The sequence below is a fragment of the Lepidochelys kempii genome, chromosome 7 (genome assembly GCF_965140265.1).
Source record: "Lepidochelys kempii isolate rLepKem1 chromosome 7, rLepKem1.hap2, whole genome shotgun sequence".
In the NCBI taxonomy this organism is placed as follows: Eukaryota; Metazoa; Chordata; order Testudines; family Cheloniidae; genus Lepidochelys; species Lepidochelys kempii.
Genome location: NC_133262.1, coordinates 62,381,515 through 62,405,571, shown reverse-complemented (window position 1 = coordinate 62,405,571; position 24,057 = coordinate 62,381,515). Strand labels below are relative to the sequence as shown.

Here is a 24,057-nt window from a genome sequence, read left to right as displayed (position 1 = left end):
TCTTCCTACTGATAGTAGATTACAGAAATAGAAGTGGGGGGAGGGGGAAAACGTTAATGGGAGATGCAGGCTGCCTAGGATTTGCTCTCCCTCGCCATACAGATTCAAAAAATTAAACAGTTGTTGCTGAGTTTAAAATCTGGATGTGCAACCCTCTTCACTGGGGTAAGCGTATTCTATAAGCTATATATAGAAATTGAGACAGAGTATATGTGGGTGGTGGATTGAGGAGGTAGAGGAAAGAGGAGTTGGGTATGTGGTTTTAGAGAAATGGTACTACATGATCGTGTGGGAATATATGATGTATAATAAAGAAATTGTCACCAGTATTTCTGAAGCATATTGCAGTAAGCTCTAAGGTTATTTCCCAAAAAGCAAGCTATATTCCTTACACAAGTTATGAAAACCCAAACAGCCTTTGTCATCGGCTTCCAACATATTTCCGTACAATTAGAAATACGCAGAAGAACAAGCACCTATTTCCCTCCAGTAAAGCAGATATTAAAATAACTTTTTATCACATTTAAATTAGAATAGAATGGGTGTACTTATGTTTGTTTCAAACCTGCTGCCTATTAATTTAATTGGATGACCCCTGGTTCTTGTGTTATGTGAAGGGGTCATCCTTTTCACTTTTCCCACATCATTCATGACTTTATAGATCTCTATCATATCCCCTCCTCAGCCATCTCTTCTCTAAGCTAAACAGTCCCAGTCTTTTTAATCTCTCCTCATATGGAAGTTGTTCCATACCACTAACAATTTTTGTTACCCTTCTCTGTACTTTTTTCAATTCTAATATATCTTTTTTTGAGATGGAGTGACCAGGACTGCATGTAATATTCAAGGTTTGGAAGTACCACAGATTTATACAGTGGCGTTGTGTTATTTTCTGTCTTATTATCTATTCCTTTCCTAATGGCTCCCAAAATTCTGCTAGTTGTTTTGATTGACACTGCACATTGAGCAGATGTTTTCAGAGAACTATCCACAATGACTCCAAGATCTCTTTCTGGAGTGCTAACAGCTAACTTAGACCCCATCATTTTGTATGTATAGTTGGGACTATGTTTTCCAATATGCATTACTTTGCACTTATCAACATTGAAATTCATCTCCCATTTTGTTGCCCTGTCATCCAGTTTTGTGAGATCCATTTGTAACTCTTTGCAGTCAGCTTTGAACATAACTATCTTGAGTAATTTTGGATCGCCTATACACTTTGCCAGTTCACTGTTTACCCTTTTTTCTAGATCATTTATTAATAGGGCCCCACCAAATTCATGGTCCATTTTGGCCAATTTCAGTCATAGGATTTTAAAAATCCTAAATTTCATGATTTCATCTATTTAAATCTGAAATTTCATGGTGTTGTAATTGTAGGGGTCCTGACCCAAAAAGGAGTTGTGGGTCGGTTGCAAGGTTATTGTAGGGAGGGGGAGGAGAGGGGGGTTGCAGGACTGCTACCCTTACTTCTGCACTGCTGCTGACGGTGGCGCTGCCTTCAGAGCTGGGCAGCTGGGGAGCAGTGGCTGCTGGCCAGGATCCCAGCTCTGAAGGCGGAGCCGCTGCCAGCAGCAGCGGAGAATTAAGGATGGCATGGTACAGTATTGCCACCATTACTTCTACACTGCTGCTGGCGGAGTGCTGTCTTCGGAGCTGGGCGTCTAGCCAACAGCTGCTGTTCTCCGGCTGCCCAGCTCTGAAGGCAGTGTAGAAGTAAGGGTGGCAATACCGCAACCCACCTGAAATTACCTTGTGACCCCCCACAACTTCCTTTTGGGTCAGGACCCCCATTTGAGAAACGCTGATCTCCCCCATTAAATCTGGTGTTTTGTGTGCTTTTACCCTATACTATACAGATTTCATGGGGGGAGACAAGATTTCACGGTTTGTGATGCGTTTTTCATGGCTGTGAATTTGGTAGGACCCTATTTATGAATATGTTGAACAGCACAGGTCCCAGTACAGATCCCTGGGGGAACCCCACTAGTTACCTCTCTTTATTGTGAAAACTGACCATTTATTCCTACCCTTTGTGTCATATTTTTCCTATCACTATAGCAACTGAGTGCTTCACAAACAATAATAAACTGAACTTAATAGCCCTGTGAGGTGAGATGCTATTATTATACTTATTTTACAATTGGGAAACTGAGGCACAGAGCAAATAATACCAAAACTGTCAAAGGAATCCAATAATTTAGGGTGTTCAACTTGGGATGTCTAATGCCTGACGACTTTCTAGAAGACTTATAAAGTGCTTAAAATGCTATTTTCAAAGCACAGCTCCAACTTACTTCAGTTGCAGCTGTGAGTGCTCAGCACTTCTATAAAGCAGGCTCCAGGTGTCTCACACTGGGCACTCAGACAATGAGGATCACACAATTACAAGCACCTATGATAATTCTGCTTTAAGTGACTTGTCCAAAGTCACGTTCACTTTGTGGCAAAGGCAGGAATAAAATTCAGTTCTCAAGACTGACATTCAACTTCCTTAACTGTGAGACCTTTTTTTATTTTCCAGCAGTCCCTAATCTCATTCACTACACATCTTCCAACTTCTGCAACAACTGAGGCAGGGGTCCTACAGACAACAGCTTCGTTCATGGAACAACCCTGATTAATTTCCTGAACTCTGTACACTGAATGAGGCAGGGTTCCTGTGGAAAAAATAGTGAAATTTGACCATGTAACTGAAGACCCTATATATTGTGTCTTTTACTTTTTACACAACTTATGTAATATGAAGCAACCACACATACACAATGGGGTCTAAATAATCTTGTTGACTAACTATATGCAACTTGCAAGGCCTACCTACATATATACATTTCTGTCCTGGTAGGGTTCTGGCAGTTTCTAGAACACAGAAGAGAGAGAAGGGCAATAGACAGCTCAGAAACTATTTGAAGAGATACTCCCCAATTCCTATAGACTAGGATTCAAGGTTTCAGAGTAGCAGCCATGTTAGTCTGTAACCGCAAAAAGAAAAGGTGTACTTGTGGCACCTTAGAGACTAACCAATTTATTTGAGCAAAAGCTTCCGTGAGCTACAGCTCACTTCATCGGATGCAACTTCATGCATCCGATGAAATGAGCTGTAGCTCACAAAAGCTTATGCTCAAATAAATTCAAGGTTGCATGTGCAACCTTAATTCTGGCATTTCCTATCTTCTGAGTGCTTGACCTTTAAACCTTAGTGTTTTTCTTAACATCATGTTTTTGTGTATACAATTTCTTAAATTAAAAGAAAATGGAAAAAGCAAATTCCACCATCTGGAACCATGGGTCATCAGCAGGGTCAAAACCTTTGGATCTACGGCACAGACCTCTCTATCACTTGAGCTAATGAAGTAAGTCGTAGCATTAGTAGGGAGTGTTCTCTACTAGTTACAGATCCTTTTGCCACTGTCCCTCCCCAAGTCTGCCACATTTTGTTCCATCCCATACTTGTTTAGACCCAGGTTTACAATCAGAAGAAGTATCAATACATAATGATTGGAAAACTACAAACTGTTCTTTATGAAAAGCCTCACAGCTACTTGTGTACAAGAACTCTACAACTACATGTGGACTTTATCAGCGTAGAGCAATATTTCATTAACTGTCTATATAGAACAATATCTCACCACAGTTCTTATTTCTGTGTTCTTACCTTGACATAATACAAATCCTAAAAACTCTGAGCCATAGCCTGGCCCCCACTATGTTCTCTTTGCCCACTCTGAGGGAACCCTACAGTGGCTAAGCTCACCCTGGCATAAGGAGTAAGGCAGAGGAAAAGAACATAGCTGGAGTATTCCTGGTTGGCCTTACAGTCCCTGGCAAGCCCTAGTTATGCTGAAGGCTATATCTACCCCGGCCAGCCCTAGTATTGCAGAGCTACAGGACAAACTTCAACTGCTGCTGAGTACTGAACTCTGCATTCATACCCACATATTTTGCATGTGGAGTTATCTGCAAATATTTGTGAAATACAAACAGAAGAGCTTTTGTAAACATTTCCATTTTCTTCTCTGTTGCTTCATATTAATTATACTATTTAGTTTTATTAGTATTCTGACTGATCACAGCTGTTTTATGATGTAAGTGTCCTGCTTTTTGTCTACTGCATGTGCTCTACCTTTAATAAGTCCTCAAAGATCAACTTTAAAATAATAAACTAAAAAATAAAAGCCAAATTCTGCATGTCTTATACCTCCAGCTAACAGAGATTGGGCCAAAACAGATCCAGTGTGGAGGCAGCATTTCTAGAAGTTAGAGAAACGGAAAGTACCAGAAATCCTTAAGTATGCTTGTTCCTAACTCTGTTACTAACTTGCTGCATGACCTTGGGCTCAGTTTGTCCATTTGTAAAAAGGGACAATAATACATCAGTACCCCATTGGTATAATTTGAGGTTTAATGTTTGTAAAGTGTTTCGAGATTATCTGAAAAATGTTACACAGTGCAAAGTATTATCATCATTACTAACAGAGAAGCTGTTGAGCTGCAATGGAATCTGCCTTCTCCTCTAGAATAACCCTTCCATCTTGTACTACACTCAGTAGTACACTGACTTTTTTAATTCCTGATCTCAGAAGTATCTAAAACCTGGACAGATTAATAAAAGATCTGCCTCCAGGGCTGGCCTTACCATGAGGTGAACTGAGGCGGCTGCCTCAGGTGCCAGACTGGGGGCTGGGGGGCGCCACTAGGACCCACAGTGTAGAAAATTGTGTCTGCTGCTGGTGCATATGTATTCATGGTGCATTCATGGTGGAGTGCTTTGCTGCAGGAAGGAGGACACAAGAGACATAACAGGCAGGCAGGAGAAAAGGTGAGAGATAATAACAGAAAGCAGCAGCAGCTGCAGGGAGAGAGAGGAGGAGGAGCCTCTTATGTACCTCTCTAGCACCCCCAGGAGCCTAGACTGATTAACACCAGCTTCTCTGGGAGCTTCCTGTTTCCTGCTGCTTCCCTGAACCCACTTGAGGAGAACAAGAAGTCAACTGAAGTAGTAGGCCGTTAAGACGCTGATCTCTTCTCTCACTGAGGCCCAGCTACCAGCCTACTTATTTGTCCCCTTCAATTGAGTGTTGAGAGCCACTATAGCTGGCACAGAACAGCAGTCATGAATGAAAGAAGAAAACACCCCTTTGGGGCAGCATTCAGAAGAAGAAAGAAAGCAAAGGAAGCTTTTCTATCTAAGCAGGAAGGAGCTCTCCTGAGATACACAGACACGAATGTTCATGGTGAGCCTACCGGCCTCAGTGAGGATGTGAGCAGTGAGGAGATGCCTGATCTTCCAGTTAGTCAGAGTGCAGATGACCTGGCAGCTACTGCAGCATCCATATCTCCATCTCAAATGGATGTAACCATGCACATTCCTGAAGAAAAGTGTAGATCAGAGAAGAGTGTGACGGAGGCGCAAGAAACAGCTGCTGCTGAGTTTAGTTTCTTAAGTCTAGATGATCCAGGACTGTGGACCCACTTGAGCAGTAGCCTGAGGGACTTCCTTGTACTGCATGGGCCACAGCAAGTGAAAAACTTCATGTTCCCCAAAGACAATGAAAATAGAAGTTTCCATCCAACACATTACTGGCATGAAATCTCCAATGGTGACAAAGTGGAGAGGCCATGGCTTATGTACTCAAAAACCCAGAATGCGGCATACTGGTTTTGTTGCAAACTCTTCCAGTCTAATGTTCCAGCCACACTGGGTTCTACAGGAACAAAGGACTGGAAAAATCTGGCTAGAAATTTGCCATGCTATGAGAAGGCAGCAAATCACCAGAGAGTATTCCATAGGTGAAAAGAGCTTGAGATGAGACTAAGGTTAAAGGCCACCATAGATGATCAGCATCAAGAGAAGATTGCATCAGAGTCTCTTTACGGGCAAATGTTCTGAAAAGGCTCATTGCCATTGTGAGAATGCTTACTACCCAAAACGTAGCACTGCGTGGAACTTCAGATCAGCTGTATGTGTCAAACAATAGAAACTTCCTTAAAACTGTGGAGCTGATGGCTGAGTTTGATGCTGTACTCCAGGAACATCTAAGAAGAGTCACCACCCAAGAAATGTACACACACCACTACCTTGGAAAAACAATTGAAAATGAGATCATACAGTTACTGGCAACAAAAGTCAAAGAGAAGATCTGAAGTCAGCAAGGTATTACTCTGTTATTCTGGACTGCACACCTGACATCAGCCATACGGAACAAATGACTTTGCTGGTGCATTTTGTAACAACAACAGAACCTAGTGAAAATATCCCTTCAATGGTGACTGTCAGAGAGCATTTTCTAGAATTTATTGACATTGATGATACTACAGGAGCTGGTATGACAAATGTGCTTCTTAAAAAGCTGGAAGATAAGGGAATTGTGATAGCTGACATGAGAGGTCAGGGGTACAATCATGGTGCCAACACGAGAGGAAAGAACAGAGGAGTGCAGACACGGATCTGAGAGTTAAACCCTCGAGCTTTTTTTGTCCCATGCAGTTCTCATTCATTGAACTTGGTGGTCAGTGATGCAACATCAGCTTCTAGTGAGGCTGCTGAATTTTTTAATGTAATTCAAAGCATTCTATGTATTTTTCTCTGCATCAACTCATCAATGGCAAATTTTGAAGCAACATCTGGGAACATCCTCTCTGACACTGAAACCACAAAGTGCCACACGATGGGAAAGTCGAGTGGAGGCGATAAAGCCTATCAAACACCAGATTGGGAAGATAGATGATGCCATAGTTGCCATTATGGAGGATAATGCTATGACAGAACTGTTCGTGGGAGAACAGTGGCAGAGGGAAATGGAATCACCAGAAACATACGTAACTTCAAATTTTTGTGTGGCTTAGTGTTGTGGCATGACATACTGTTTGAAATAAATGTTGTAAGCAAGAGACTCCAAGGTGTTAACCTTGATATATCTGGAGCAATGGAACAACTGGACAAAACAAAGTCATATCTACAGTCTTACCGGTCAGATGAGGGATTTCAAACCGTTCTGAAGCGTGCACAGAAGTTGGCAGAGGAACTTCACACTGAAGCTATTTTACCACCCATTCAAGAATACAAGTGTCACCAAAGAAGAAGACATTTTGATTACGAGGCATGGGATAATCCCATAAGAGACCCCAAACAACAATTCAAAGTTGAATTCTTTAACCAGGTGCTAGATTGTGCAATACAATCAGTTGAAGAATGTTTCATGCAGCTCAAGGAACACAGCAGTATATTTGGGATGTTGTATGATATTCCAAATCTCCTCACTATACCTGAAGAAGACCTACACCAGCAATGCAGGGCACAAGAGACAGTGTTGACACATGATGACATGTGCGATATTGATGCGAGTGATTTAGGTGATAACCTGAAAGTCCTTTCAAGATACATTTCAGCAGGATCAACTCCAAAGGCTGTTCTGGAATATGAAAATAAGATGACCACCCTCTTTCCAAATGCTTTTGTTGCTCTGCGCATACTTCTTACACTTCCTGTAACAGTTGCCAGTGGAGAAGGCAGCTTCTCCAAGCTGAAATTAATAAAAACACATCTACGCTCCACAATGACACAGGAGAGGCTGGTTGGCCTTGCAACCATCTCAATAGAGCATGAGCTGGCCCAGACTGTGGACCTGCAGGAAGCAGTTCAAATCTTTGCAACGAAGAAGGCATGAAAAGCACCACTTTGATTATTCAAACAGATAAAAATGCCAGTGTTAACTATGCAGACAATAAAAGTCACATTTGCTGTTCAAGCGTTTGAAAGTTAAGTGTTACTTAAAAATTTTGAACAAGGAATTTTAAGTTGTTAGTTCTCTTTATTGGGGTAGGTAGCAGAGCAGTACCATGAGAGGAGTAGAACAGGAAGAAGGCAGAATTGAGACCTTTCAAAGCTTTGGCCCAAGCGAAGGGGCACAGAGGCATCATTTGAGCTCCCCGCCTCAGGTGCCAAAATGTTGTGGGCCGGCCCTGACTGCCTCCTCCTCTGTCAGAGAGGCTACTGGAAAATGTCATTAGCTTTAAGAAGCAAAGCTTGCTGTAAAATGTAGTCCCCTTTTTTATATGCTCATTCGTTTTCAACATATGGTAAAAACATTTTTGAGGTAAGATTCCCAAATTATTTAAATAGCTAATGATTAGTTAAAAGCAGCCCTAAATATCAACTTAAATATTAGGCTCTCAATTTTTCTTTCATTCATAATATACTAGGTAAACTATACTGAAATAATGACTTGCTTGTTACTCCTGAATTTGTACTGCAGCAGCTGAGATAGTGTAGATAAACAGGAAGATTAACTGAAGCAGAATGAATCACACTGAAATATGTTGCTGTATAAGGTATGATTAACTCCACCGTGATTGAGATTATTTCAAATAACAGGGCTTTTATCAATGATGGCTGCAAGGCTGGGAAATGATTTAAAAGCATTTCATGTAAAGACAGCCACTGCAGTTCACAAAAAAAAAAAAAAAACTGGGGGGGAGGAGTAGTGGGGGAGAGAGAGAAGGAGATTCAGTGTCTGCAGCTGAAATAGCCTTGGGCTATTTCAGAATCCTTCCCAAAGCACATCTTTACAACATGCCATTGACATTATAAACCTTGTGCTATAGAACACCTCATTTTTCTGTGGAACACAATTTATTAGACACTGAGATATTGAGGAAGTTAATTCTGTGAATTTAGCAGTAATATGATGATGCCATAGTTCTTGTAATTGAAAAGTCAATACCTTCACCAGAAAATCAGTGTTGAAATTCTGCAAAGAAACAGAAGAGCTTTTGTAAAAAAACAATATTCTTCCTCTATTGAAAATTACCTTCTTTAAATGTCTGTCCATTCCCCCATCCCCCTCTTCCAGTTACAGATTTTATAAAAATCAAAATCCAGTCTTTAGAACACAGAATGCTATTTGCTTTTTCCATCAAAAGAACAAACACCGGCATCTATGGACCTTAAATGTCTGTTCCGGTTAGACTGAAAGAGAAGATGAGATGTCTTCTTACAAAGGTTTTCTCTGTATGTGTTTAATAAGAAAACAGACCAGAGAGTTAAGAGATCTGGGTGCTATTCTTAGCTCTGCCACAGATTACCATGTGAACTTGGGCAAGCCTGAATTTTTCTGATTCATTCCCCGTCTCATCTATAAAGCGAGATAATAATACTTAACTTCATCCAGGGAGTAGGTGTTGGTAAAGCACTTTGAGATCCTTAGATTATGGAAGGCATTGTGAAATGCAAAGTATTGGCATGATGTAATTGTAAATTCAAAATTGAAATTAAGATCGTTAGCATTGCTGAAAATTTCCTTCAAAATGAATCAAATTATCAAGTGAATTTAGAGACAGATTACCAACAATTAGTGAGTGGAAATAACCTCTCAACATATACAGGAGCAGTCCTACTAAGTCAAATAAAGAAAAAGAAATCTCTCTCTTTCTCCATACACTATACTCATGTCATACCAAAATGAGGTTTCACTGAGGTATCCAGCTTTATTCCAGATACAGTTCTAATAGTTGGCTTCAGCTAAATCAGCTACCTCTCCTCTCTTGTGAGCCCACCATGATTTAGAAGAGGAGGAGAGACTGATGAGGCTCTGTTCCCTTCTCATCTTTTATCATAGCTCCAACTACATTTTCCTTCCTCCATACAGCCTGTTTATGTCAAAACCTCTCAGCAGCAACTGCTTACACCAAACACTCCCCAGTATCAGACACTCCTCAGGCAAAGGAATGAACACAGGAAGCCTGGAATATTGTATCTTTAAAATGCACCTACTAGGATTTAGTCCCATCTCAGTTAAACTGGTGTAAATCCAGAGTAACTCCATTGAAGATAACTGAATTATTCTGGATTTACACTAGTGTAATCAAAATTGGAACATACCTGATTTACTGTAGGAAGGTCATTTGTTTCATTCCCCACTTGCCATATGTGGGCCAAAATTAAAGCAGCTAATTTAGAAGCTGGACTGCAGTTTGACTCAAATGTTCAGTGCATTTTACATAGAAATGCGTACAAAATGCAAAGTTGTATACAACATAATACAATATCACAAGTAAAGGAAATAGATAGCAGGATCTATTCAGACTGCAAGACAAAGTATTTACATCCATTCTTGCAGTTAAAACAAGCACAAAGAATCAGCAAATCAGCTTCCAGTGCACAAAAGCAAGTTCAAAGTCAGGACAACTGCAATCATTATCAGTGCTTTTAGATTTAAGACTTTTCCTTGTCATTGAAAGAGGAGTAACAATAGAATGTACAACTTAAACACATATTAAACAAGATGGACAGTATCAAAATAAATAGTAGAATCACTGAATAATACACTTTCCAATATGCTATCTGTACATACTGCGTCCAAATAATATCTTTTTGTGAGGATTTTTATGTGTTATTATTTGATACTTCATAAGATATGCAAACATTTTAATTTAAGGAGGTACATATGCCATTTTCATACAACTGCTAAACACAATGATGACAAGGCCTGCTTGTTTTTATTGTTTTTGCATGCAGATGTACCCATCTTTCTACAGCTCAGGATACATGACTCCAGAACCATTATTAAAGCTATTGTTATTGCTTTTCAAAATGTACAAGTCCTTTCGTAACAGCACTTTTGTTGTTGTACCCACATCACTTTCCCAATCTGGTTGCAACAGTACTCTGTAATTGCAGAACTTCAGTTTAGAATTCTGTAATTAATTTGTTCAGAGACCACACCTTTAGAAGTAACCGCTTCACACACTGAAGAGAAGAGGGTTCTGATTTTCAAGGGAGCTTGTTAATTTATTGTCTATATTATTGTGTTGCTTCAAAAAAACTGATTTCACCTTCACATTTGGGATCACCGTTCTACACATCCTCCTTGTAACTTCCACTGACTTGTGAACTATGAGCCATATTGTTTGCTTATGTGGCTTTATTACTTAAAAAACTGACAGGGTACTCAAAATCTTATTCCAAGTCCAAAGAAAATAAATAAATTTTCTGTGGAGAAATCCTACAGAAATAGACATAGGACCCCGGAAACCCGGCAAGCTTCACCATGCCAACTTCCTAACAAATGGTCCTCTCAGGGACAGAGGGGCTTGCAAGGGGCAGGAATGTGGTGCTGAAGTGGCAGGGAACCCACATGTCCCAGAGATCTATGAGGAAAAAACTCTTATTCAACAGTGTGTCCCAAAGTTTGCAGACAGCTTCCCCTGCAGCATATATTACCATCCCTTAGGTGTGGCCATTGGCTTCTGCACCCTCTTTGAGAGGTATAGAACTTGTGTTCATTCTCCTAAGACCAGCATATACTCCCCATGTGAATAGACACAGGTTTTGAGAGGGAACAGATAACACAGAGTTACTGCTTCCTGGATCCATCCTCCTTTGAACCAAAACAGGCCTACCAGAGTTGTGGAACCCTCATCACAAAAACCAGGGAGAATGGAGCTTTCAAAGAAATGGGAGAACAAGCATACAGCTGTGGTACTGCTCTCCACCCTTCACTTATCCTCTTATGTGTGCTACTCCGCTTGCACAGCACCTCTTGTGCAAGAAAAAATCATCTGCCTATTAGGTGAGTTTAGATTTGGATTCAATTTTTAAAGCCTTCATCTCTAACAACCCAAACCACTGTTGTGTTATTGAAAGTTAGCGTGAGTTGTAAAAAGTATGTATTAGGAGGTGAGTTGTTACAGATGAATTAGGTAGCAACTGGTGACAAAGCAGTTATCATCAGGAGATAATTGACCTTATTTGAGAGTTAAGCATCCTGAGGCAAAGTAGAGTGTGCTTAATCCTGGCAGGTTAATTATCCAGTGATTATGATAGTTTGGAAGGTATAATTGCTAAGAACCATTTGCAAAATGACACTATTAAAAAAAAACTTAATTTAATAAAAATTAAAAGCAATGACAATAATCAGGTTCTCTTGTCATGTATTGCCGGATAATGACCTCAGAATGGCCTTAATTGGTTAGTAGCACTGGCTGTATGATTATTTTTATATTGAATGTTTTGAATTAAATTTATTATGTGAAGTCTAGTTAATAAGTGCCAAATATCCAAGCCAAAATGTTTTGGATAGGTATGAAAGAGATTTCAAAGACAAATGATCAACATACCAATGGCCATTGAGCTACAGTTGTAGCTGATAACTACTACAGTTTATTATAGCAGTGTTCAGCACCACCACTGCAGTTAAGGGTACGTTGGCATTTACATTCTAAACTAGAGTATTTATTTTCTGAGGTTTACAACTTGCCCATTTTAATTATCATCTAGCTGAAACTTGGAATAACCAATCTCCATTCAGTTGTAAATTTTTAAGTGCAAGATGTAATTTAAAATCTCTTTGCCAATTGTTTTTAGCTTAAGAATGGCATCAATTTGGAATTCTGCTGCTCTTTTGATGCTTTTTGCATTACTCTAAAAATAATGTTCAACAATAAAACTGTGTTGGTCTATAATGTGAAGTGAAGATAAATATACAGAAGAGTAAAATCTTGTGTGAGGCTACTTACTCTCTGTTCTAATAAAGTAATAATTATACCATCTAGTATGCATTTTATAGCTTATATACTTAAGTTATGTATGTCCCTTTACTGTTTATGATAGATAAATTAGCAAAACTCAATGAAAACAAAATATAAAGACAGAAGGAATGATCAAAATAGATGGGGAAAAATAGGTGTTTAGGTATACATTGGCTCAGCCAAGTGGTTCACTTCACATGAAGACATACATAAATAGACAGACAATTAAACATTATTATACAAGACTCAAAATCAGGGAAATGAATCCAGGAGAAGAAACGAGAAGAGGAGCATTCAGAAAGTTGAATTGTGCCAGAGAAACTTTTCTTGTTAAAAGGGTTTTGCATGCTCTTAACCACAAGCCAAGATACATGGAACAAAAACACTGGGAGCCAGAAGATACAGCCCAAGCCAATAATTAGGAAGTGTACCATGGAAAGAGAAAGGGTTTCAAATCACAGAGTAACAAGAGAATATACCGCAGTGAAAGGTATCCTAAAGAAAGAACAATCTAAAGTGGCAATAAGTAGGTTACATAGCAAGAAGCAAAGATGAACTTTGCTTACAATGAACGGGAAATCCCACTCTAGCAAGGCTGCAAGCAACATAGATCAAGATGTCTGGTACTCTTTAAAGTGCATAAACAGTATGGTAACATTTAATGATGATAGCTTATATTTGAATAGTATCTTTTACCCTAACAGATAACAGACTGCTTCAAAAACCATATACAGTAAATGCAGGGAGGATTTTACACTGCATTATGCATTACAGTATTACACAAAAAGTTATGACAAGTAAGTAAGTAATACCATATCCTATTGAAACAGCAGGGGGCATTAAAGTAGGCAGAATGCAGTTTCCATTGAACTGGTTGCATCTAGTTTTGTGAAATGTTGTTGTACATCTAATGACAAGTGATCACAACTTCTGTTTTATATTTCATCTGAAAAATGGCACCTTACACACCACAGTGATGTATTATATCAGAAAGTTTAGGGGAGCAGTACCAACCCAAAAGGAGGAGGAACACAACACTGGGTTTTCCTGGGAGGTTTCCCATTCAAGAATTGACCAGGCCTGACTCTGCTAACTTGTGAGATCTGACAAGATCAACACCTGAGATTGTATGGTTCCTGAAAAGAAATACATGATAGCACCTCGATGAGGTCTTCACAATGCAAATGACAGAATGAGGCTGTCATAGTGACAACGATAGGGGAAAAACCTATCTGTTGTGCAACTGTTGTCCTTTGAGATGTGGGCACAGATATGTATTCCACTCAGGTGTGCTTGTGCCCAGTGCACGGAAGCCAGAGAAAGTTGCCCAGCAGTACCTGTAGGGACAAAGCCCATGCTCTCTGGCCCTTAGCCCCTCCCCTGGCTATTGAAGGGCAGTGCTTCCCCGATGCCTTTCAGTTCCTCTGCATCCAATGTCAAGAGTAGAGACTCTGATGTAGAGGGGATGGAGGATGAGGCATGGAATACCCATCTTCACCTACATCTTGAAGAGCAACAGTTACAAAACAGGTAGGTAACCATTTTTTCTTCTTTCAGTGGTTGCAGATGTGTATTCCACACAGGTGACTCACAAGCAGTAGTTGTAGGAGGTGGGATTCAGAGTCTATTTAAACAACTACAGCAGAATGGCCTTCCCAACATTGCACCTGACCTAGATGCAGTGGTAACAGCATAGTGCTTGGTTAACATATGAGTAGCAGTCCTGCAAATGTGCTATATCAAAACATCACTGAGAAATGCTACACATTGCTTGAGCTCTCATCAACTGAGCCTGCAATCTTTGCAGAGGCATGGTCTGAGATACTTCATATGGTGTTGTAATGAAGGAAGTTATCCACCTGGAAATCGTGTACATAGAGACCGCCTGACCCTTAGTTCAATCCACATAGGAGACAAAATGACAACGTGATGAACATCAAGGCTTTGTCTTCTCCAGGTAAAACGCCAAGCATCGTTTCACATCCAATGTATGAAGTCTCTGTTCATCTGCACTTGAGTGTGGTTTAGGAAAGAACACCAGTAGGTATATTACTTGGTTAAGGTAGAAATGGGGAAACACTTTCAACAAGAATTTAGGATATGGTTGTAGGGCTACTTTGTCTTTGAAAAACCGCATATGGGGGCTCTGCCATTAAGCCCCGTAGCTCAGTTACTCTCCTTGCAGATGTTATAGCAACAAGGCTGTCTTCTGGCACAGGAGGGACAAAGAGCAGGTTGCCAGGGGCTCAAATGGAAGCCCCATAACAGCAGTTAACACAATATTAAGGTCCTTCAAGGGAACCGGCTCTTTCACTGGTGGGAGGTAATGAATGACTCATCTCAGAAATCTCACTATCATGAAGTTTGAGAAAATGGCTTCCCTTGGATGGATGGATGGAATGCTGAGATTGCCGCTAAGGCCTGGTCTACACTATGAGTTTATGTCGGATTTAGCAGCGTTAAATCGAATTAACCCTGCACCTGTCCACACAACAAAGCCATTTTTTTTTTACATAAAGGGCTCTTAAAACTGATTTCTGTAGTCCTCCCCAATGAGGGGATTAGCACTGAAATCGACATCGCCGTTTCAAATTAGGGTTAGTGTGGATGCAATTTGAAGGTATTGGCCTCCGGGAGCTATCCCACAGTGCACCATTGTGACCGCTTTGGACAGCACTCTGAACTTGGATGCATTGGCCAGGTGTACAGGAAAAGCCCTGGGAACTTTTGAATCTCATTTCCTGTTTGGCCAGGCGAGCTCATCAGCACAGGTGACCATGCAGTCCCAGAATCGAAAAAGAGCTCCAGCATGGACCAAACGGTAGGTACTGGATCTGATCGCTATATGGGGAGAGGAATCCGTGCTATCAGAACTACGTTCCAAAAGACGAAATGCCAAAACATTTCAAAAAATCTACGAGGCCATGAGGGACAGAGGCTGCAGCAGGGACGCAACACAGTGCTGCGTGAAATTTAAGGAGCTCAGACAAGCGTACCAGAAAACCAAAGAAAAAAACGGATGCTCCGGGATAGAGCCCCAGACATGCTGCTTCTACGCTGAACTGCATGCAATTCTAGGGGGGGCCACCACCACTACCCCACACCTGTCCGTGGACTCCGATGATTGGGTACTCTCCGCCATGCCTGAGGATTTTGCGGACAGGGAATATGAGGAGGACGAGCTTGAGGACAGCACACAGCACACCGTTCTCCCTGACAGCCAGGATCTTTTTATCACCCTGACTGAAATACCCTCCCAACTCAACCAAGCTGGAGAAGGGACCTCTGGTGAGTGTACCTTTTAAAATATAATACATACTATAAAAGCAAGCAGTTTTTAATGATTAAGTAGCCCTGAGGACTTGGGATGCATTCATGGCCAGTACAGCGACTGGAAAAGTCTGTTAACGTGTCTGGGGATGTAGCGGAAATCCTCCAGGGACATCTCCATGAAGCTGTCCTGGAGGTACTCTAAAAGCCTTTGCAGAAGGTTTCTGGGGAGAGCAGCCTTATTCCATGCTCCATGGTAGAACACTTTACCACGCCATGCTAGCAGCAAGTAATCTGGTATCACTGCATAACAAAGCCTGGCAGCATATGGTCCCGGTGTTTGCTGGCATTCAAGCAACATCCGTTCTTTATCTCTCTGTGTTATCCTCAGGAGAGTGATATCGTTCATGGTAACCTGGTTGAAATAGGGGAATTTAATTAAGGGGAATTTCAGAGGTGGCCGTTCCTACTGGGCTGTTTGCCTGTGGCTGAAAAGAAATCCTCCCCGCAGTTAGCCATGTGGTGGTGGTGGGGGGCATTGGTGCTGAGCTGTTCGCATTTGGCTATCTCAGATAAGGAGGCGAAAAAAACGCACGCGCGATTAAATGTTCTCTGAGTTCATGCAGTCGTCCAGCACTGACAGAGCACAGCAGAATATGTGGAGGGGCACAATATCAGAGTACAGGAAAGTGGCCGATGAACGTGAGGAGAGGTGGCGGCAGGAAGATCAGAGGAGGCATGATGCAACACTGGGGCTACTGCGGGATCAAACGAACATCCTCCAGCGTCTGGTGGAGGTTCATGAATGGCAGCAGGATCACAGACTGCTGCTGCGGCCCCTGTTTAACCGCCCTCCCTCCTCCCCAAGTTCCATAGCCTCCTCACCCAGTCGCCCAAGAACATTGGCAGGGGAGGCTCTGGGCACCCTCGCACTCCACCCAAGCAACAGAAGGCTGTCATTCAACAAGTTTTGAAGTGGCCTTTTCTTTCCCTCCTACCCCCCTCCCACATCCCACCTGGGCAACTTTGTGAGTTATCTCCCTATTTTTGTAATAAATTAATAAAGAATACATGCTTTATAAACAATAGTGACTTTATTTCCTTTGCAAGCAAGCTGTGATCGAAGGGGGGAGGGCGGGTGGCAGGGAATTTAGAGGCAACCAAGGGGGTGGATTTTCATCAAGGAGAAACAAACAGAAGTGTCACACAGTACCCTGGCCAGTCATGAAACTGGTTTTCAAAGCTTCTCTGATGCACAGCACTTCCTGCTATGCTCTTCTAACTGCCCTGGTGTCTGGATGTGCGTATTCAGCGGCCAGGCGATTTGCCTCAACCTACCACCCCACCATAAATGTCTCCCCCTTACTCTCACAGAGATTGTGGAGAACACAGCAAGCAGCAATAACAATGGGAATATTGGTTTCGCTGAGGTCTGAGCGAGACAGTAAACTGTGCCAGCGACCCTTTAAACGTCCAAATGCACATTCTACCACCATTCTGCCCTTGCTCAGCCTATAGTTGAACAGCTCCTTACTACTGTCCAGGGCTTCATCAGCCAGGGCATTAAGGAGTAGGCTAGGTCCCCAAGGATAACTATAGGCATTTCAACATCCCCAACAGTTATTTTCTGGTCTGGGAAGTAAATCCCTTCCTGCAGCCGTTTAAACAGACCAGAGTTCCTGAAGACGTGAGCGTCACGAACCTTTCCCGGCCATCCCACGTTGATGTTGGTGAAACGTCCCTTGTGATCTACCAGTGCTTGCAGCACCATTGAAAAGTACCCCTTGCAGTTTATGTACTGGCTGCCCTGGTGGTCCTGTCCCAAGATAGGAATATGCGTTCCGTCTATAGCCCCACCACAGTTAGGGAATCCCATTGCAGCAAAGCCATCTAGTATGACCTGCACATTTCTCAGAATCACTACCTTTGATAGCAGTAATTCAATGATTGCATTGGCTACTTGCATCGCAGCAACCCCCACAGTAGATCTTTCCACTCCAAATTGATTACCGACTGACCGGTATCTGTCTGGCATTGCAAGCTTCTACAGGGCTATTGCCACTTGCTTGTGAACTGTGAGGGCTCCTCTCATCTTGGTATTCTTGAGCTTCAGGGCAGGGGAAAGCAAGTCACAAAGTTCCATGAAAGTGCCTTAGGCATGCGAAAGTTTCGGAGCCACTGGGAATCATCCTAAACCTGTAACACTATGCGGTCCCACCACTCTGTGCTGGTTTCCCAGGTCCCGAATCGGCGTTCCATGGCATGAGCCTGCCCCAGTAACACCATGATCTCCAAAATGTCGGGGACTGCGGTTTTAGAGAAATCTGTGTTCATGTCCTCATTACCGTGCTGCCGTCGCCTCCTTGCCTGGTTTTTCAGGTGCTGGTTTTGCGTAAACTGCACAATAATGTGTGAGGTGTTTACAATGGCCATAACTGCTGCGGTGAGCTGAACGGTCTCCATGCTTGCCATGCTATGGTGTCTGCTCAGGCAATCCAGGGAAAAGGGTGTGAAATGATTTTCTGCTGTTGTTTTCACGGAGGGAGGGAGGGTTGACTGACAACATTTACCATAACCACCCACGACAAATTTTTGGCCCCATCAGGCATTGGGAGCTCAGCCCAGAATTCCAGTGGGCAGTGGGGACTGCGGGAACTGTGTGATAGCTACCCACAGTGCACCGCTTGGAATGTTGACGCTTGCCACGGTACTGTGGACACACACCGCCGAATTAATGTGCTTAGTGTGGACGCATGCACTCGACTTTATACAATCTGTTCCCAAAAATCGACTTCTGTAAAATCTGAGTACTTTCGTAATGTAGACATGGCCTACGAGAGACAGACCTAAGCACTGAGATGTAGCAGATACTCCAAAATTTCCTGAATACAAGCTAGCCCTCGTTGAATGCCCAGGGCCAGTGATCAATTTGAAAACCACTTCCATTTCGCCAAATGCGTAACTCTAGAGGATGGTTTTTTGCTATTGAGAGGTATTTCTCAAACATCATGCATTCCTCTTCCTCATCTAGCCATGCAGCATCCACGTAACGAGATACAGACTGCTCAGTGTTGGATGCAAAACTCAACCATAGTGCTGAGTCAGTAGGCAGTAGATCAGGACAATGAGGAAGAGAGATGGGAGGTTGAATAGATAGACTTAGTAGGTCAGAGAACCAACACTGTCTCAGCCGAATTGTTGCAATGAGAATTTGCTTGGTATGATTCAGTTTTAGTTTGAGAATAAGTTGAGGAATCAGTGGGATCATGGGAAAGGCATACATTAGCACTGATTCCCAGTTCAGGTGGAAGGCATTGGTTAAGGTTCCTGGACTAAGACCAAGCTGAGAGCAAATTGATCGCACTTGTTGTCTTTTGTGGCAAACAGATCAATAGCTGGGATGCTCCATTTTGCGAAGATGGACCTCAGCACATTGTAACTTCAGAGACCACTCGTGATTCTGGGAGAAAATCCAGCTGAAGTGATCTACCAAGTGACTGTGTACCCCTGGGTAAATGAGCAGCTATGCAAATTATGTTTTCCTCGATGAAGAACTGCCAAAACTTACTGCTTCTTGACAAGCTGGTTGGAGCAGGCTCTTCCTTGCTTATTCATGCAATACATTGCGGTGTTGTTGTCTGTGAGTATGTGAACTGCTGTGTCCCTGATATGATCTCAAAAGACTTGGTATGCATTGTAAATGGCTAGAAGCTCCAGGACATTGAAATGGACAGACACTCTTCTTCTGATCACAAGCCCTGAATTTTCAGTGCCCCTAGATGTGGTCCCCAAACTATTGGAGAGGCATTGGTGATTACAGTTCATAGAATCATAGAAGATTTGGGTTGGAAGAGACCTTAGGAGATCATCTAGTCCAACCCCCTGCTCAAAGCAGGACCAACACCAACTAAAACATCCCCGACAGAGCTTTGTCAAGCCAGGCCTTGAAAACCTCTAAGGATGGAGATTCCACTACATCCCTAGGTAACCCATTCCAGTGCTTCACCACCCTCCTAGCAAAATAGTGTTTCCTAATATCCAACCTAGACTTCCCCCACTGCAGCTTGAAACCACTGCTCCTTGTTCTGTCATCTGCCACCATTGAGAACAGCCAAGCTCCACCCTCTTTGGAACCCCCTTTCAGGCAGTTGAAGGCTGCTATCAAATTCCCCCCTTACTCTTCTCTTCTGCAGAAGTTCTGGTTGGTGGAGCAAAGGGAACAACCTGGCAAACATTGCTCTGAACTGCCCACCACTGTAGGGAGACCAGGATTGCCGGGGACACCCACAGAATTTGGGCAATTGACAACTCAGGCAATAGACCAACTTCAATCACACTTACAGACGAAGGGGCAATCTCACATACTGGACTATGTACATGCACACAGCCACATGGCCTAATAACTTCACGCATACATGGACTGTAGTCCAAGGTTGAGACTGAAGTGCCAAACACAGATGATGAAATGCCTAAAATCGTTCATTTGGAAGAAGTGCTCTCGAACTCAAGAGTCTAGTAGGGCCCCCAAATAACTCATTTTTTTTGAGTCAGTGTTAAACAACTTCCCTTTGTTCAAAATCAGACCCAGACGATTGTAGAGACAAAGAATTGGACATGTGAGAGAACTTGCCCCTCAGTAACCAATCATGCAGATATGGGAAGATATTAACTCCTTTTTTCCTGAGCTATGCTGCTACCATAGTCATGCAGTTGGTAAATACCAATGGAATGGAGGACAGGCTAAACAGAAACACGGTGTACTGATAATGCTGACCTGCCATTACAAATCACAGAAACCTCCTGTGACCTGGAAAAATCGCCACATGAAAGTAAGCATCCTGAAAATCAAGGGTAGCAAACCAGTTTTGATTCAAAGCAGGGAGAACAGTCATTAAGGTAACCATGAGGAATCTTGTATCTTCCCTCAGACTTGGAGACCAGGAAGTACCATAAGTAGAATCATTTTCCCTGATTCTGAAAGGAAACCTCCTCTGTGACCCCCAAAGCTCAAAAAGTGTGCACCTACTGAAGAAGCAGACTCTTAAGAGGGTTCCCTGAAATGGTATGGGGTAGAAGTGTGAATAAATAGGAACTGAATGGCATAACCCAGTCCCAGTGCTTCGGACCCAGTTGTCTGTAATTATTGACTCTCAAGCCCTGTAGAAGTTGCAAAGCCTATCCTCAAATGGCGGCTTGAAGCATAATGACTGCAATGCCGACCCCAGAGACAGAGTCAAATTGGCTGCTTGGCAGAAGCTGATGGAGGACGGGCTGTCTGATTGGCATTGGGACCAGAAGACCTTATCCTATGAGACTTGTGCCTCTTTTTGGAGACAATTCGACCTGAAAAACCACTGAGGGCGATATTGCTGCTGCTGACATCTGTTTACTGCTGGGGTAAAAATCCCCAAATTAATGCAATTTAGCTCACAAGTCTTTACATGAATGTAACATCTCCTTAGTTTTGTCAGAAAACAAGATTTGTGGCTGCAGCAACAGATGTGCAGGAGGAGAGGCGACCGGCAGAATCGGTAATATCATTCTGGACTGCACCAAGGATTGAGACCATGCTGACTTTGGAACATCCCTGAGATTCCAAGGAGGCCACTCTGGGTAAGGGTACTGCATTGGTGGCCAGTAGGCACTAGGCCAAGGATGCCTCACTTTACTACAGGATTGGTGCCAATCCGGGTACTGATGGGTGATCCCCGGGAGGTCTTGATGACTTCTGCGAGTGATAACAAGAAGGTGAGGGAGAAGATAAAGACATCTCTGAGCCCGATACTGAGAAACTTTCCACGTAGTCCACATGCAATGAAAGAGTGATCCCCAGCAGGCTCAACAAATGTCCAGCCTCATCCAAAGTCCAGCACATCAGATGCATTGGTAATGATAAAGTTAAAACCCTAGACACTTCAAGCACTGCTAGGGCCTCACACTTACATTCTATACCAGAGCAGATGTCAACACTGAAGTTGAAGCCAGCACTATTCCCATCATGGCAGTGAGCACCAGAGTCATCAACAGCAGCAAAGAGAATACCTGTGCTGATTTTCAGTGCCCAAAAGGCGGGCAACTTTAGTTCTGTACCCTCAGTTAGAAGAGGTGCCAAAGTTGGTGCCTACACTAATGACAAGTCCACAACCCATACAGCTGGCGCCAAGGGCACTGACGAAGAAGCCATCACACCTCAGCACCCTTAAATCTGAGGAGACTCAGGAACTGACAGGCAAAGCAAGTCTGATGCTGCCTGATATGCCTGCACTGGTATGCTGTCAAGCAAAGCAAGTCTGATGCTGCCAACACTGACACCACCAGTACCAGACTCAATGGTGGACCCACAGATGATACTGGAGACGACAGTACTGAGTCCACTTGCTCTCGCCTCAGTGCCAAAAATCGGGTAGATGACCCTGCTCTCACGTACAGGATGAATCACGGTACCTGTCTGCACTCCTCTTAGAAGGGAAAGAGGAATCTCTCCTAACTCTGGAACAGCTCCAGTCTCTTTTATGAGATTTTTTTCTAGGGGGACCAGAGGAAGGAGAACGGTCTTTTTTCCTCCGGGGAGAGCCCATGCTGCCTCAAATACCCTCTGGGAGGTCTACCTATCCGTGAAGGTCCCCATTGCCAAAGCAGGCCATATGGCTTGCTCCAGAAGGTGCTGTTTCAAATGCAGGTTCTGCATTCACTTACAGATGCAGCACCTTTACTTAAGGTGTCCCTAACACAGGCATAATAAACAGCATGTGTGGGGTCACTATTGAGGACAGTCATCTCACACAAAGCATAATGTTTAAACTCTGGTGATGGCATCAGCCAAGATGATGATCCATCTAAACTACTACAATAAATTAACCTGAGAGTACCACTAACTATTTTAATTATTAACTATACACAATAAAATCCCAAACAGACTGAGGTGGAGCAGCATGAGGTAAAATACCACACAAAATGTTCTGACTCTAGCCGCAGGCAGTGAGAAGGAACTGAGAGGTGTCAGAGCAGAGCTGCCCTTAAACAGTCAAGGGAGAGGCTAAGGGCCAAAGGGCACAGGCATTACCCCTGTGGGTACTGCTAGGCCAAGTTCTCCGGGTTCAATGTGCTGGGTGCACACACACCTGAGTGGAATACATGTCTGCAACCATTCAAAGAAGAACTGTCAATGTTAACTACTCCTCCCATCCAACTACCTGTGGTTAATAGACTCTCACTATCGTACTGCACCTGAAGAAATATTCTATTTTCTAATCTTTAAAAAAGTATTCAGGGCTGGTCTATGCTAGTTTTTGCACTGGTGTACCTGCACCAATGTACACGCCGAGAGTGGACATGCTGCACCAGTGTAAAAAGTCACTTTCCCAATACAGTTTACTCTGATCTGACACTTAGACAAGCTTCAATAATGCATGTAACCTATGCTGGTGCAAAAATTTCAAGTGTAGACAAGCCCTCACTCAGTTCATTTATTTATGTGACTTTCTCAGGCGTTCATGATAAGCAAACATATAAATGCTTACAAGAGAACCCTGTGAATTAAGAAAATGCAAAGTGATATCAATACAATCAGTAAACTGTTGGCCTCATTGAGGTCAATGGCTATTTTGCATTGAGTTCAGTGGGCACAGAATTTCACCCCATCTGTTTACCCCACTCTTGCACAGAAAAGCATAACAAAACCGAATTTCCATAGATGGTTTGGCACTCTATCTTCCATAGAGATCAATGAGAAATTTATAAACTGCATTTTCCTAATGTCCTCCTCCTCCTGCTTAAAGAAAGTGTCTACTTTATTGCAGAATGGGCCGTCAAGACTAAAGCTATCAAGATGAAAACTTTTAACAGGTTAACACATTAACAGTCCATTGAACTACTGCACTAGTTTAATTCTCTCTTTTTAAACTTAGACTGTAAATTAGATTTTACAGTGTCATTTTACACAAAGTTCCTTAAAATATATGTTAATGGAGAAAAAACCCCAGAGATTATTTTAAACATAAACATCTGTCAGAAACAAATATTTTTAGTAGGACTCACCATCTCATTTCCGAAAAGTATGTCAACATAAGGCATGACTTTCATCAGCGGCTCTTTATAGACCTGGCTAATAAATGGTGCAGAAAGATTCAAAGTGAAGATCTTGTTGTTTGCAGAAGAATGACTGGCCACCTTTAATATTGCTTCTGGTGAAACTGTAAGAAAAAATCCCTGCAAGCAAGCAAGCAAATATATATTACTAATTTCAAATTAGGAATC

General features: G+C 42.5%; 1 protein-coding gene across 7 annotated transcripts in view; it reads right to left on the bottom strand.

Moving 5' to 3' along the window:
* ADK (adenosine kinase) overlaps nt 1-24,057 on the bottom strand; it is a 542,347-nt gene that overhangs the window by 106,785 nt on the left and 411,505 nt on the right. For 6 of the 7 annotated variants that reach the window (XM_073353162.1, XM_073353156.1, XM_073353159.1 and 3 more), the window contains one exon: nt 23,839-24,009. The exons of the other annotated variant lie outside the window; for it this stretch is intronic. In XM_073353162.1, the coding sequence (XP_073209263.1) occupies nt 23,839-24,009 (171 nt within the window). The remainder of the gene's footprint in view (nt 1-23,838; nt 24,010-24,057) is intronic. 7 annotated transcript variants of the gene reach the window in all.